The sequence below is a fragment of the Geotrypetes seraphini genome, chromosome 3, assembly GCF_902459505.1.
Source record: "Geotrypetes seraphini chromosome 3, aGeoSer1.1, whole genome shotgun sequence".
Classification (NCBI taxonomy): domain Eukaryota; kingdom Metazoa; phylum Chordata; class Amphibia; order Gymnophiona; family Dermophiidae; genus Geotrypetes; species Geotrypetes seraphini.
This window is the reverse complement of record NC_047086.1, coordinates 224,129,535-224,145,033: the sequence shown is the minus strand read 5'-3', so window position 1 is coordinate 224,145,033 and position 15,499 is coordinate 224,129,535. Positions and strand designations below refer to the sequence as shown.

The 15,499-nt window shown below is 40.0% G+C and overlaps 1 protein-coding gene across 5 annotated transcripts in view; it reads left to right on the top strand.

Annotated features, from left to right (window-relative positions):
* The window catches only part of COQ10A (coenzyme Q10A), a 69,678-nt gene extending 65,803 nt beyond the window's left edge, over positions 1–3,875 (top strand). For all 5 annotated transcript variants that reach the window (XM_033937120.1, XM_033937122.1, XM_033937121.1 and 2 more), the window contains exon 5: positions 1,826–3,875. In XM_033937120.1, coding sequence (XP_033793011.1) covers positions 1,826–1,993 — 168 coding nt within the window. In that variant the 3' untranslated portion in view covers positions 1,994–3,875. The remainder of the gene's footprint in view (positions 1–1,825) is intronic.
* The last annotated feature ends 11,624 nt before the right edge of the window (positions 3,876–15,499 follow it).

Genomic DNA, 15,499 nt, shown 5'->3' with positions numbered 1-15,499 from the left:
CTAGCCACATTGCAGTCCTCCTTCCTCAAAGTATTTGCTATTTGGTTTGGTATAATTTCCACTTTAAAATGACTTTTGTCACGTTTGATGTATCTGTTTCAAGTACTTCCTTTAGAGCCTATTTGTCTGGTCTTCAAGGCCGATTGCTTTGGTTTGTTTGGCATAACAAGTGCTGTCGACTCCCCAGGTCCTTGCTATATAAGGATAAGTGTACAGGGGTCTAAGTGTCTCCAGTATTCTCTGGTACTACAAGGCGGCTCAGACACAAGCCACCTTAAAATTGTTTCAGGGATGGCCACAGTAGCTATGGGTTCATCTTGAGCAAGACTTGATGGGATTCTAGTAAGTTTAAGTATTTGATTTGGATTCCTCATAGGTTTCACTCACACACCCATAGCTTCTAATCCTTTGTTTCTCCAGGGATGGGTAATACTGTTTTTGATAATGAGCTTCTCTTGGCCTGTCCACGGGGAAACGACTTTTTTGATGAAGATTAATTTTTTCTTTTGACACCCTGTCTGAGGAGTATCATCTTCCTAGCTCCAATGTATATGCCTATACCCAGATTAAACATTTTCTGTCTACACCATCCATTTGCCAGAAGCTTGTATGAGAGATTCTTTTTTAGAAGATTTATGTGAAGACTCAAAGAGCTCTAGAGGTCTTATTTCTTGTTTGTACAAAAATTTGGACTCGTATTTCCCTTCTATTTTACATCATGCTAATTTGAAATGAGAATTGGGGCTCTCTGAGTGAGGATGGTTGGAAAACTATAGAAAAACATGTTTTGACGTTCACTATCTGTCTCTGTTAAGGAAAATGCTGTTAAAGTACTTTGCAGGTGGTATCTAACCCCAGCTTGTTTACATCACATGTTTCTGGGGGCTACCTTGATAATGGATCTATAGGTCACATATGGTGAACTTGTATTAAGCAGAGTCATTTACAAGTTTGGATTGGACAACCTATTCTCTGACATCCAGCTATATTTCTTTTGGGCAAAAAGCCTCCCGGACTTGTGCACAATTTTTGTGGGTATGCCAAGTTCTTCGTGCTGCTCAATTGATTTTGGTGAGCCACTGGAAACATCGCTCTGTGCCGCCTCTGGTTTTTTGGATTATAAAACTATGGTATTTGTGTGATATGGAATGCCTTGTTGCTTTCTTGGAATGAACTTTGCCTAAGTAGAAGAACATATGAGGCTTTTTCTTGGCAGCGCACACTGCTTAGGATTATCATATGCTTTGTGTTTTCTTTAACTGTATCCATTTGCTACACTGTGTTTCTCTGTTTTGTGGTTTGAGTGGTTCAGGGGGGGACGTGGGTGTGTTTAAAACTTTGGAGGGGATCCTTAAAACTAAAAATGACTAGAAGTTTTCATGATCATATTCCTTTATTGTGAACTCGGCAACCTGGGTGCTCTTTTGTATATGTTATCTCTTTATTTTTTCTTGTATTTTGTGCTCCCCGAGTTTAATACTTACAAAAAAAAAAATGTTCTCAGCTGATCGCAGGCTATGGGTTCAGGAAGACATCTTTATCTTTTCAGTGCTACTAAATTGGCTATGGATTATCACATAGTGAAAATTGTTGGCCCATAAGAAGGTTGGACCTGATGGCCCTTAGGATGTATTTCAACCTAGTGCTGTGCATGTTGTTATATTAAATACTATTGATAATGAAGATAGTGAGGCACAAGGGCATTTTTTAAAAACTATTAAACTGAATGGGATGGGGAATCTATATGTGTATGTTGTAAATAGGGCTGCATTCTGCTGTCTGTGTCTCATGGCAGTGCCTGGCTCTTCCTTCCCATCTCCTGCAGATCTCGTTTGAGTTCCGTTCTCTGCTACACTCCCAGCTGGCCACAGTCTTCTTTGATGAGGTGGTGAAACAGATGGTGGCCGCATTTGAGCGACGGGCGGGTAAGACATATGGCCCCGAGACCCGCATTCCACGCGAGCTTATGTTCCATGAAGTTCACCAGACGTGAGACTCTGGGAAGGATACCCTTCTCCACGTGCTGCAGACATTGGACACCTGTTTTTAATTATTATTTATTTGATTTCACCTCTCCTGATTTTGTTCTGAAAATACCTAAGTTATCTGCAGACTGTTATAAGAATATGAACACTGCAAAAGGATTCAGGACTTTTGTGATGTGCAGAAGCAGTTAGCTGGCTGCTGCACGCAGAAGACTTGAAAGTGAGCACAGAACTTAGATCTGTAAAGTTTTGGAGTTTGAAAAGGGAGAGAGGGGCAGGAGAGGGCTTACAAGGTTGTTGTTTTTTTAAAAAACTTTTGTTTGAATTTTTTTAAAGATAGGGAAACAGCAGGAGCTGGTGCTAGTTGATGTGCTGGGATCTGGTAACAAGCTCCCTAGTTGACTTGCTCAGTGACAGAAGGGTTGGGCCATTTGCGTTCCTAAAGTGTAGAAAGGTGCAGCCAGGGGCTGTGCCCAAAAAAAAAAGGATTTAAGCAGCAAGTCTTGGCAAGCTCTACTTAGTGATGTGCTATCATGCTGTGTTGTATTTTTTTTTTTTTATTACCTTACCATTATAGATGACAATGGCAGTTACTATCTGCGAAGGGAATGCATTTGTAACCAGTTCTGAACCAGTGGCCTCATCTATTACTGTAAGGTGCCTGTCTTTGTCTTGGCTGCTTGGTCCATTCCTAGCCTGGACATTTTCTTGCATGTCAACACAACCAGTAATTCGCCCAACCAGATCAGGTTCCCTGGTAGGTCCCTGAGTATTCCCTGTATGCAAATTACTTTTGCACCCCCCCTCCCTTCAAAAACACTACTCTGAACCAATGAAGAAAAACAGAGCCACAATTCGGCTACTTGCCCCTGATCACTTTGTTTCTGGCTATCTATTTTAGTGGAGAAAGAGGGATACTGGACTGCAGTTACTGTGCTGCTTCTGCTACAGCCCCTGCGAGGATGAACTCGTATGTACTGTATATTTAACACATTTAAAGGGACTGCTGGAGGAGGGGCTTTTGAAGAATTGGGAACAAAGCTGATGGGAGAATTATCTCCCTTACCAAAGCAGAAGGATCAGGAGTAAAGGCTGACCTGGGGCCATGATATTGTTTTGTTATAAGCACACTCATGGCATGAGGCTCTCTGATTCTGTCTAGAATTATTTAACAAGCCATATGTTGTATGAAAGAGATCACAACCAAAGTCTGATATTTAGGCATTGGCCTCAGAAGCCTCTAGAGATAGATAGATTTGAACCATGTTCTCCTGGAATGTGACTTGTACAAGCAAAGACTAGGGTTTTACAGTATCTTTGTGTGCAAGGATTTATACTGCAAGTGATAGAGCATACCAGGACCATTAAGAGCGGCAACTCGCTCCTGCTGTAGAATGTTATATTTGAATGGGAGGAGGGATGGAAGTTCCCATAGCCAAAACTATTTGTTCCCTGATCTTTTCAATGTAGGACTCCATATGTCACTTTTAAGACAGACATTTGGCAGTTAGTTTCTCGCTTTTAGGTATTCTTTCAGAAACGGACACTGTAAGGACAGGTTCTGTTCTTCCTCCTAGTATAAATGGACAAATGGAGTGGTGCTGTGGTAAAGATGGCCTTTGCCATATCTGCATCCAACCACTGGGCCTGTACAGTGCCTGCTTCTTTTTACATGGGCCACTCAAATGTGTGTGAGTTGGTGTGGAATCACTGTGGGTAAGTGTGAATCTTCAAATCAATTATCATACCCTCTCATGAAGGTGGAAGCCATGAAGTGGGAGTGGCACAATTTTTAAACATCCGATGTGGGTCACTCCTATTCATGGGGAGGGGAGGGGAAACTCAGAAGCTTGTACTTTTATATGCTGGCCAATAAAGATTTCACCCATATTATGTGTATACTTTAATTAACCAACGACCTGTCCAGCTATACCGGTACCAGTGAGAGAAAGAAGCTATAAATAGTCTTCCCAGCTACTGCTGGTGTGATCAGCAGAATTATTTCTTCTGCTGCAGACAGAATCATTTACTCAAATACCTGTAGCAGAATACCCCACCACATAAGCATTATGGTATTTTTAAAAATGAGGAAATTATAAAATAGGGGGTTCAGGGTTGTGGAAAAAAATATCTGTTAGTTTCTCAATGACCTGAATGGAAAATTCCAGACTATTCCAAATGAGTGGGCTCTGTCCCCCTGCCTGCAGATGGTGCCAAAGCAAAACAACTCGAAGTTGACTTCACTCTCCTTATAGGGGGATGGTTTTGCCTTTAGCTCCTCAGTATTTCAGCAGATGGTACAGACATACATCCTGATGCAGCAACTATGAATAGGCTGCTCCTGGGAAGGTTGTAGGTTCAAATTCCTAGTGGAGCACAGATTGGTAGAGTCCGGTTCACAGGGCCCAATGGTGCTAAATTCAGTGGTGCTGGGTTCCTCTCCTTGCCTCCTCCCCTCAGATCCTTGTGGGTGTTGTGGCTGCAGAGCCTACTGTCCTGTTCTCCTACTCGTGGGAGGGGGCCAGAGGTAAGTTACATTAGTGCTGAGTTAAAGCTTTTTGAAAAGGAAGAATCAAAAACAAGACAGAAATCCTTCAAGGTTCGGTGTCTTCCCTACCTGCCTCCTGTGTAAAATTGGGACTCACTCAGGGGGTTATCACACTTCCCCCCTCTTTTTTTCTTTTCACTTGTTTCCAGTATAGCTGAGAAAAATGGACCTGACATATGGCAGATAAGCCACCAGTTACTGGTGCATTTGGCCTAGCCTGGGACTAAACAGGTAAGCAAGCACTAGCAGGGAGAATGCAATTTGCTTTCCTTCTACTTGCTTTCAAGAATGTCCAGAAATAAAGGGAGGTGACATGTTGCAGCTATGTCATAGCAGGTCAGCATGTCAGCTAGTGCATTTGACTGACCTGACTTGGGTGCTGGCAGGTAAGCAGGTGTGATTTGTGGAAGTTAGCACCTAGCCTAAAAGATTTGGCTAGTATGCTGTGCTTTGGAGTAAGACTGGTCAGTAATCCTGTAATGATAGGATCACTAGCCTTATTTCTGCCAAAAATACATAGTAGGCTGGGCCTTTTATTTCCCTCTCTCCCTCTGCTAAAGCAGTGAATAAGTTGATGAAGGCTACTTATCTGTCCTGAAGAATGGTAGAGAATATGCAACTCAAACAGATTACAATGCCTTCATAAAAAAAATTTAAATTTTTTTATTTTATGCTATTCTCTGTGTTTTCTAGCTAAATACCTCATAAATAAGTGTAAAGTGCTCAGTTACCTTCACCAGGTCATTGCTAATGCAGTTTAAGACCACGATAGTTAGGGAGCCATCATAGCACATTACTGTTCCTTTTCCTGCCCGAGACTGCTGATAAATAACCTCTAATAGTGCCTTGAATTAGATTCTCTACCTCACTCCAATCTAATCAGTAATGTTGAATTTTTTATTTTAAGCAGTTCAAAATGAATCTGTAATGTACTTATCTTTTTCTGATGTCCCGGTCACATTATTTTTTGGATCTTGTGCTATCGAGTCTTATGTTCTGCATCAATGTTCCATTTGTGAAAAAGTGCTCTATCCAATTCCTTGTAAAGATTAAAATTAATTCCATTGAATTTTTTGTTGAGTTATTTAAATGTTCCTTACTTATTCTGTGGCTGAGTTGCCGCTCATGGGACTCCAGTAATCAGTTCATCAATCAACCCGGGGCATTTCACATGCAGGTACTGTGAGCTAGCGATAGTGACCAATGAGATTGATATACCCAATTCAGGGCGAGTATTTAAATTAAAACACATGGACTGTATGTCCTCAGGGGTAATATATTGCATCATCTGCCCCTGTAATTTATATTACATTGGTCATACATAACGCCCTATTAAGGTTAGAATCACGGAACATTTGAGTACTATATGCACGGGGAGAATGGAAGCCCTGCTTACAGAACATTGGTCCAATCAGCAACATTCTTTAAAACAATTACGATTCATAGTGAGGTACTCAGCGTAAGAAAATGTTTGACAACCTCCTTGCAACGCAAGCAGCAAAAATCGACCACTCCATCTCCAACCTGCTGACAACCACGAGCAACCTCAAAACATTTCAAAAAGAAATCAAAACACTGTTATTCAAAAAATTTATCCAGATACCTTAACTCTCCCCCTCTTTCCTCTCCTCCCTGGTAAAATTCCCCTCTCAAATCCTCCACTCCTTTGGTAATCTTTTCCTCCTCAAATTATCAACCAAGAATACAGTTCAAAATATCTACCAAGAACACAGTTCCCTAAAATGTAATGCTCCTAGAAATGTACAGCTATCTTAACTGTTATCTTATTTGTAATTGCCTAGAAATGTCCAATCATCTTACTATCTAATTCGCAAGTGCTACGGAACTAATCCAGCTACCCTATCTCATTTGTAACCAAAAATAATTGTAACGTTCCTGGAATTATCCAGCAATTTTACCCCATTTGTAACCAACAAAATTGTAACGTTCCTGGAAATGTCCAGTCAGCTCTTCTGTATTCCGCTTAGAACTGCAAGGTACAGGCGGAATAAAAAAATTAAAAAAAAAAATTTGCGCTATGGGGGAGATTGGTTTGAAATATTACTGCGTAAAGAGCAGAAAGTCATCTATATTTGGAATACCATACCCCCCTATGGTCTAACCATGAGATTGAATGGCCTGCAATATAGGTTGTCATGGCAACTTTAGATCAACTGAACAAAAAGAAATACGGTACATAATGAGCGATATGATTGATCGAGGTGCAGCCACATGATACATATAAAATAACCAAAAATGGCGTCCTCCATTGACTGGAGCCTCAGGAGCAGCAATTCAGCCACAGAATAAGTAAGGAACATTTAAATAACTCAACAAAAATTTAATGGAATTAATTTTAATCTTTTACAAGGAATTGATAAAATAAAACAAACTAAGGTTTTGTTCTTCAGTTCTTCTAGGGCTTGGTCTCCCTCAGGATGATTGTGAAACACAGCTTGGGTCAGAGGGCAGCAAGGAGCTTCTAATTGGTTACATACTCGTATACAACTCTTGATATTTTTCAACTGAAGCACTTTATGGATTAATTTTAAAGAATTTGCCACAGGATAGAGCACTTTTTCATAAATGGAACATCGATGCAGAACATAAGACTCGATAGCAGGAGATCAAAAAAATAATGTGACCGGGACATCAGAAAAAGATAAGTACATTACGGATTCATTTTGAACTGCTTAAAATAAAAAATCAACATTACTGATTAGATTGGAGTGAGGTGGAGAATCGAATTCAAGGCACTATTAGAGGTTATTTATCAGCAGTCTCAGGCAGATTGACGGCAGGAAAGGGAACAGTAATGTGCTATGATGGCTCCCTATCATGGTCTCAAACTGCATTAGCAATGACCTGGTGGAGGTAACTCAGCACTTTACACACTTATTTATGAGCTATTTAGTTAGAAAACACAGAGAATAGCATAAAAGAAAAAAATTAAAAATTTTATGAAGGCATTGTAATCTGTTTGAGATATGTTTGAATGCCAAGTATATGAATTGAAGTGTCCCAAAGTTTTTGATACAGAATATGCAACTTCATTTCTCTATTGAAATAAATTTTCAGATGGCATCATATACATGTTAGAGCTCCTCTCCATTTTCTCCCAGGTAGAGGAGCAATGGTGGGAACAACCTGCAGTTCTGGGTTTTCCCATCTATATAAATGAAGCTTCCCAGAATGCCACATGAGACTCATTATTGAGGAAAAAAAGCACAGTTGTCCTGTTTCAGCGGCACCTTCAGCCGTTCCTAACCCTAATCTGTGTGCCTGAAAAAGAACCACAAGTTGACCTTGGCAATTTTTTTTTTTTTTAGAGTGGGGGGCTAGAACATTTCATTGATTGGCATATGATGAGAGAGACAATTCAGCGTGCAGAGGAAAATTGCCTCCTCAGAAGGGAATAATATCTAAGTGGGAAGGTTGCTTGAGAGAGAGAAGCTGGCAACCCTTATTTTCTAAGGTTTGAGCTATGGGTAGCTCTCAGATTGGCCTTAAGTGATGCTAAACTGTAGGGGGATTTTATATTCTTCGGTGGCCTCTCCCTCATTAAGCTGAAGATGGGAATTCCTCAGGCTGTGATATTGCTTCTAGCCTTTTTGTGGCCAAGGCCAAGAGCTTTTTGTATTCTCTTCCCAGTGAAGAGAAGAATAAGGTGGTGTTGGGTAATTCTAGGGAGGTTGTCCTTAAGTAAAAAACAAGTTAGAGGGAAGCACAGGATTCAGGGACCACCCTGGTAGAACAATTTCAACCTGTGTAAACAGCCTTTCTTTTTTTATATAGTCTGTCTTGTTCCAGGGAGCAATGCCTCCAGATCAAGCCCTCTTTTATGTTGCGTCCAGCAACACCTGAGTGGAACCATTGTGCCCTTCTCACAGGTAATCATATGCAGAGGAGAGAGGTCTTGAATGAGGCATGTAGGGATAACAACTCCTGCACAGGTTAACAGCTGGCAAGGATCCTCTATATTGCTTGGTCAGGACTAGTTCAAGATGGGCCCAATGTTGAATGTATTGTGCAATTTCATCCTCTGCAATAGTTATGGAAATTTAGGGACCAAAATTCAGAGGCTAGCTGGAAGTACCTAAGGAAATCCTTCCTCACCTTAGATAATCTCTTCCCAATACTAATCATTATTGATCCAAATTCAAGAGCCATGTGCACTATGCTTCTGACACCTCAATTCATCAGGAAGTTGGTCCTAGGAAGAAGATATAACTGGGATGGACCCTCCTTGTTGCAAATTGCTATGTTCCGGTTGTGTTCCTTCTTGGAAACATGTGGAATCTTCTCACTAGATAGTTAAAATGCTACTTGAGGGGGGGGGGAGGATGGATTTTCCTTCACCTTTGCTGTAAACTTTGAGGTCAATGTTAGGTTGCTCATGAGCTATGGGGTTTGGTACTCAGAGCCTTCTTTTAAGTTTAGCTACTTAGTTCTCATGCAGAATGGCATACCATTTGGAGACACAGGGGCATTCCTATCAAGAATTACCACCAGGTATCCTGGATTCCTTACTGATAACTTCAAGTTCTTTCCTTTGGGCTAATCATGGTCTCATTTACCTTTCAGACAAGAGATTTTAAATTCAGATAAATGGTTATTTAGGGTGAACCAGAATAGGAGAGTTTAACATACTGGGTTCTGCTACTGTTGAAGCCTTACACTAATCTAACACTTGTATTTCACTAATTCCTCAAGAGAACAAAACAGATTACCACATAAATGCATGTAAACCGTTCTGAGCGCCCCTGAGAGAAGTTTAAGTTTATTTGTTCTTAATGAATCGCCTATTTAAATTGCTAGGCGATGTACAGTATAGAAAACTGAATAAATAAATTAAAAAAAAAAAAAAATCTTGAAAAACAATTTTGTCCTTCATAGTTCCTGGAGCATAGGAGAGCCCTCTTGTCTTCTAAGAAAAATGTAATCTTTAAGCCTGGCACTTCAGATGCTCAAGACGTCAATCCCAGTGCCCAGAACTCCCATTTCCTCATTCTGCCTGAAAACAGTCCTTTCTGTAGGCCCTAGGCTCCAGGGTAAGGATATGTATATTGTACTTTACACTCAAACACAAATGTATCTCTGTCAGGTCAGACTCCTTCCAGAGTAGCTTCCAATAGCCCAGTCTCACAAGGCTACTTTCTCTAGAGAGACTAGAAGGAGCTTAAGCAAGTGGACTTCACATTTGTATTGGTATGGAATGGATTATGAATCCATTGTTGTTTTGCATTATAGAGGTTAACCTGGGAGCTGTTGCTGGGGCAGCTGAACTGGTAACAGTGGAGTATCAGCAGGTTCTAGGCTAAGGGCCAGAGTCAGCCGTCTAACACACCAGCAAATCTTGACCTCTAGCTTGAAAGAAGGCAGTCCAGGTGGTTGCCGGCAAAACAGAACTGTGCTGAGGAAAAAAAGTAGCCTGCAGGTACATAGTTACCATTGAGCAAGCTTGACAAAAAACCCCATGGGCCTCTCCAGTTACACCAAAGAGTCTTGTAACAGATTGGCTTCCTTCCTGCTTTCTGCCCATACTATCTAGTATCCCTCTCTCTCCCCTCCCACCCCACTAACTCCAGCATCCCTTCATTCCTCTGCCTCCCCTCCCTCTATAGGTCAAGCATCTATCGCTTCTCCCTTTCTCTCATGATTCTCCAAATTTGCAACAGGTTCCAGGTGGCAGTGATGAAAACAGGCTGGTTCTACTAGGGCCAGCCACCGGCACGCTATTTTTAGTACTGCTGCTGCTGGTAACTCACCGCAAGTTGGGAGGAGGGGGAGGGGGAGGGCTAGAAAGAGATGTTCAACCTGTAGGGGAGATGGAGATGTGCAGGGGGAGGGGGGCAGAAGAGAGAAAGAAAAGCAAAAGAGAGACTCCTACTAAAAAGGGGAAGAGAGAAATGCTGGACTGGAGGCTGAGGGGGTGACAACACTGGATGAATGGGGAGAGATACTGGATTGAAGGGGGTTGAGGGTATGAAGTAAAAATGCTGGCTGTAGGTAGTGGGTGCAGGATTGAGAGGAAAGGGAGCAGCTGGACATAGGGAGGAATAGAGGGGTGATGCTAGACACATGGATAGAGACACAAAGAAAAGATGCTGAATATAAGAATACGTTTCGTGAATCAACAAACAGTGAATAACTAAACTGAAATATACAGGGTGAGTGAACAATTCACAAGGAGGGGTGTCAGATATGACCAGTCCAAGCAATAATGCTTTCAGAGGTCTTGCAGTTCTTCATTCATCCCCTTCCATCCTCTTATGTATAATGATTTTTAATTTAGTGAATTTTGTGTATATTTTCTTGATTATATTCAAAATAATTTTTTTCTTGGTTATTTTCTTGTTTATGTTTTTTATATAGACTTATCTTCAATACGATTCATATAAAAAGACTTATCTTATGAGAACTTGTCTTCATAGGCATAGGTAAAGCCTATCTTATGTTACCAACGTTCAATTAGTACTCCCCTCTGCCGACGCGTTTCGCAGAGCTTTGTCAAGGCAGGGGTACTGCATGATTGAAAATCTCCTAAATATCTTAAAGAGCGGCTTCTGAAAAATGCCGCTCTTTAAGATATTTAGGAGATTTTCAATCATGCAGTACCCCTGCCTTGACAAAGCTCTGCGAAACGCGTCGGCAGAGGGGAGTACTAATTGAACGTTGGTAACATAAGATAGGCTTTACCTATGCCTATGAAGACAAGTTCTCATAAGATAAGTCTTTTTATATGAATCGTATTGAAGATAAGTCTATATAAAAAACATAAACAAGAAAATAACCAAGAAAAAAATTATTTTGAATATAATCAAGAAAATATACACAAAATTCACTAAATTAAAAATCATTATACATAAGAGGATGGAAGGGGATGAATGAAGAACTGCAAGACCTCTGAAAGCATTATTGCTTGGACTGGTCATATCTGACACCCCTCCTTGTGAATATAAGAATAGCCTTACTGGGTCAGACCAATGGTCCATCATGCCCAATAGCCTGTCCTCATGGTAGCTAATCCAAGTCAGTTGTATCTGGCAAAAACCCACAGTAGCAACATTCCATGCTACTGGGATGGCAGATATTGACCATGGGGGGAGGACAGGGGCACAGAGGGAAGCTAGATAGTGAATATAGAAACAAAATGTAAAAAGGACAGGAAGCCCTAGAACGAAAGTTGAGGAAAAAAAAGAGTAAAGAGACACTTAGACCAAAGCAATACTCGGACAATAAAAGAAAATTTTTTTTTTTATTATTAAATACTTAATTATTAAATCCAGAAAAAATGTATCGGCTTTGAGGAAGGTACATCTCTAATATCTTCCCTACCAGTTTGTACTTCTATTAGTATGACAGGTTTTCTATATAAGTCTGGAATGTATTTGCTTTATGTAATATTTGTTTACTGGAACAATGAGGGCATTCCACCTTCCTCCTTGATCTCCCCTACCTTGGAAGATATGGTGATAGAGGGGTCCATCTTAATTTTTCTGCCTGGAGCCCATTCAGTCCCAGCTATACCACTGGAGCCCTGGTCAGTGTGTCAGATTTGGTCTGGGATGGAGTGACTACAGGATCTGGCTGCAGCACATGATTGACACCATTATCGATCAGATTAAATTTCTGAGCCAACCACATTTGGAACCCTGTAGTATAATGATTGGAAGAAGCGGCTGTGGTTCTACTAAGTTAAACAGGGGTGCTTTCTTCATTTTCAAAAGTCCATAATTCCTTCACCTTTGTGCAACCATACTTAAAACCCAACTGGCATGTTTTGCCTTGTCTGGCTTCATTGGGGGGGAACTAAACAAAATAAAAAAAATAATAAAAAATTCTTCAATATGATCTCATAGACAAGGGATGTTCAATAATTTACCTGAGTATGAAAGAAAGTAGCAAGCTTGTTGAAACAAGTCTGTGCATCTTGTAACATGTCTCAAGGGTACTTGTGCACAGTTGCAGCTCAATGTAAGTCTAACATTGCAAGAGACAGGGTTTCAGGAGAAACTGCTAAATTTGGAGCACCTTTCAGTGATAAAATTTCTCACAAAAGAAGGGAAAAAGCCAAAGAAGCTCCATGAACGCATGGCTGCAGTTTCTGGTGAGTCAGCCCCATCATCCTACAAAGTATAATTTTGGAGCAAACAGTTTAAGTGGGATACAGAATCCATTGAAGATGACCCTCATACTGGATGGCCTGTGGAAGCAACTTCCACAGAAATGTGCAAGAAAGTTGACAATTTAATTTTGTCAGATGAATTAAGGCTTCCCGAATAGCTGAAGAAACGGGCATCTCATTAGGTACAGTTTGGCAAATAATTCATGAAAGGTTGGGGATGTCCAAGATTAGTGTGAGATGGGTTCCAAGAGTGCTGATGCCATGTCAGAAGACAACAAAACTGTCAGGAGAACTTGGAGATGCTCATTGAAGACCAAGTTAAATATTTTTTTTTTTCATCATTTGGTGCCTGGAGATGAGACTAATCTAAACTAAAACTTAGCCTTATATACTGGGTCTTCAACCATGGGAAGCTCGACACGGTTAACAATAAATTAATAAGAAAAATACATGGAAATTATTTTTCAAAGTGTTTAGCAAATAGAAAAGTTCAAGGATTTACGAAAAGATTGGAAGGAACTAAGACACCTCAAAATCAAAGGAAGATCATTCCATAATTGGGAGAATTTAAAAGCCAAAGAGAGACTGAAATTCTTGATGCCTTTCTTGGAAGGGAGGTAAGGTTTAAATTGTTGAGTACCTCTCGCATATGAAAATCTATAAACATTCCATAGAGGAGGAACAAGTGGAATAAAAACACCATGTAAAATTTTAAAAATAATACATATACATTTAAAGTGAATTCTGAGACAAACTGGGAGCCAATGAAGGCTCAAAAGCAAGGGAGTCACATGGTCAAATTTGCTTTTTCCATAAATCAACTTTGCAGCAGTATTCTGAATCAGTTGTAGTCTTTGAAGACAGATCTTTGTGATGCCAAGATAAATAGCATTACAGTAATCTAGCCGAGAAAGTACAATTGATTGGAACAGAAAAGTGATATTGATGAAAAAGAGATCTAATCTTCCTCAGAATTCGTAAGTAAAAAAAAAACATTTCTTAGCCAGAGAGTTTATCTGATCCTTAAAGGTAAGGGAAGAGTCACAATGTATTCCCAAAATCTTGGAGGAGAACTCAATTTGTAAGGAGGCTCCAGAGTTCAGAAGTGCAGTGGGAGGGAGATAACCCAGTTTTGGGCCTAACCACAAAAGTTTAGTTTTGGCTGCATTTAACTTCACCTGGACAGACATAGCCTAGGCTTGAAGTTTGGAAATACAATGGTTTATTTTAAAATTAAATTGTTAATATTTAAATCAATCTCAATCAATATAAAGTTATCATCCACATAGGTAAAGAGCGTTTCCCAAGCTTACAACTTATACGTGTTCAAAGTAGTCTTATAAAGATTGAACAAAATTGGGGAAAGCAGTCTATCATAGAGATCCTGAGTCCAAAATGGAGTCAATGCAGTGGAAACACAAGTCATCCCCCACCCCCAAAAAAAGTTAAAGACAGAAAAATTTGCAGGCAACTTCATGGCAACTGTTTTCTGGGATGATGAGGGACTTTTGCTTCTGGAGTTCATGCCACACAAGACAGCCATAACCGGTGAGTTACACAAACACAATGATCATTTTGCAGGAGTCAATGAAGGAGAAAAGACAAGGAAAACTCACAGCAGGCATGCTGCCTCTTCATGACAATATGCTGGTGCACATGTCACGACAATTACAGGCTGTCATCAAGAATGTGGGTTTTAGCAGCTGATCCATCCACCCTACAGTCCTGACCTGGCTCTCTCAGATTATTTCCTGTGTTGAGTTTTGAAGAAATTTCTCTATGGACAGTGCTTTTCAAGTGATGAAGACATCAAGGAAGCTGTGACTTCCTGATTTGAAAGTCAAACAGATGAATTCTTTTCAAAGTGGATGAAGTGTCTGGAGCTATCAGGGGACTATAATGAAAAATAAAGCAAAAATATTTTGAAAACTTTTATTTCCTACTGAGTTAAATTATTGAATGCCCCTCTTAATACTTCTCAAATATATTTTAATGGCTCACTAGAGGGCATTCCTTCTATCCACTCCTCAATAACTGACAAAAGAGGCCATTTCTGAGTTAAATCTTTATTGGTTCTTCTGATCACATGTAACACTTTTGAGGAAAAGTGCTATGATTGAAAAAGTGAGTTTTCTCACAGTTGAAAAATGAGCACTTTTTAGCTACTAAGTAACCGTTTTCTGAGCATTACATGATTTAAAATAAATTTATATAGTCTTTATTGAGTAGTGATAAAAATTAGAAATTAAAAATAGAGTTTTGTTCTGGGCTTGAGAAATTGCAATGAAAATTAACCTGTGACTATACAGTTAATTTTACTCCTGTTTTGGACAAATGAAGAATACATAATGTCTGGTGCTACAGCTTTTGGTAGTACAACAGAAGATTATGTAGGTAATCTATGTTGGCATTTGAATGCTCTGTGAGTTCAGTTTTTGGGGAACACTATTCCCCTCAAGTATCTATTCCTTAAAACATTTTTTTCTCCACAAGAGATTATGAGTTTATCTTCACACCAGAGAACAGACAGAGGCACAGAAGTGCCCTCACTGCTCTTGCATGTGGGATACTCTCCTCTAGAGTCAAGCAAACAAGACTGCTATTTGGAACCTAAGTTTAGTCTTCCCTTCCTCTCAAGAGATGCTATCTTGCACAGCATATGTCCTGTTGCAAGGTTTGTCTCTTGGTATAATTTTAAAACAAAGGGTATCTCTGTGCCCAATTTGCTTCCTCATTTGAGGGTGGTGTTTTGGTCTAATAGAATCAGGCTTTCTATCTTCCAATGATTTAAAAAGTAAAGTCAGTTGTCAGTCACTTTTGAGATGTTTTTAAGTGCTC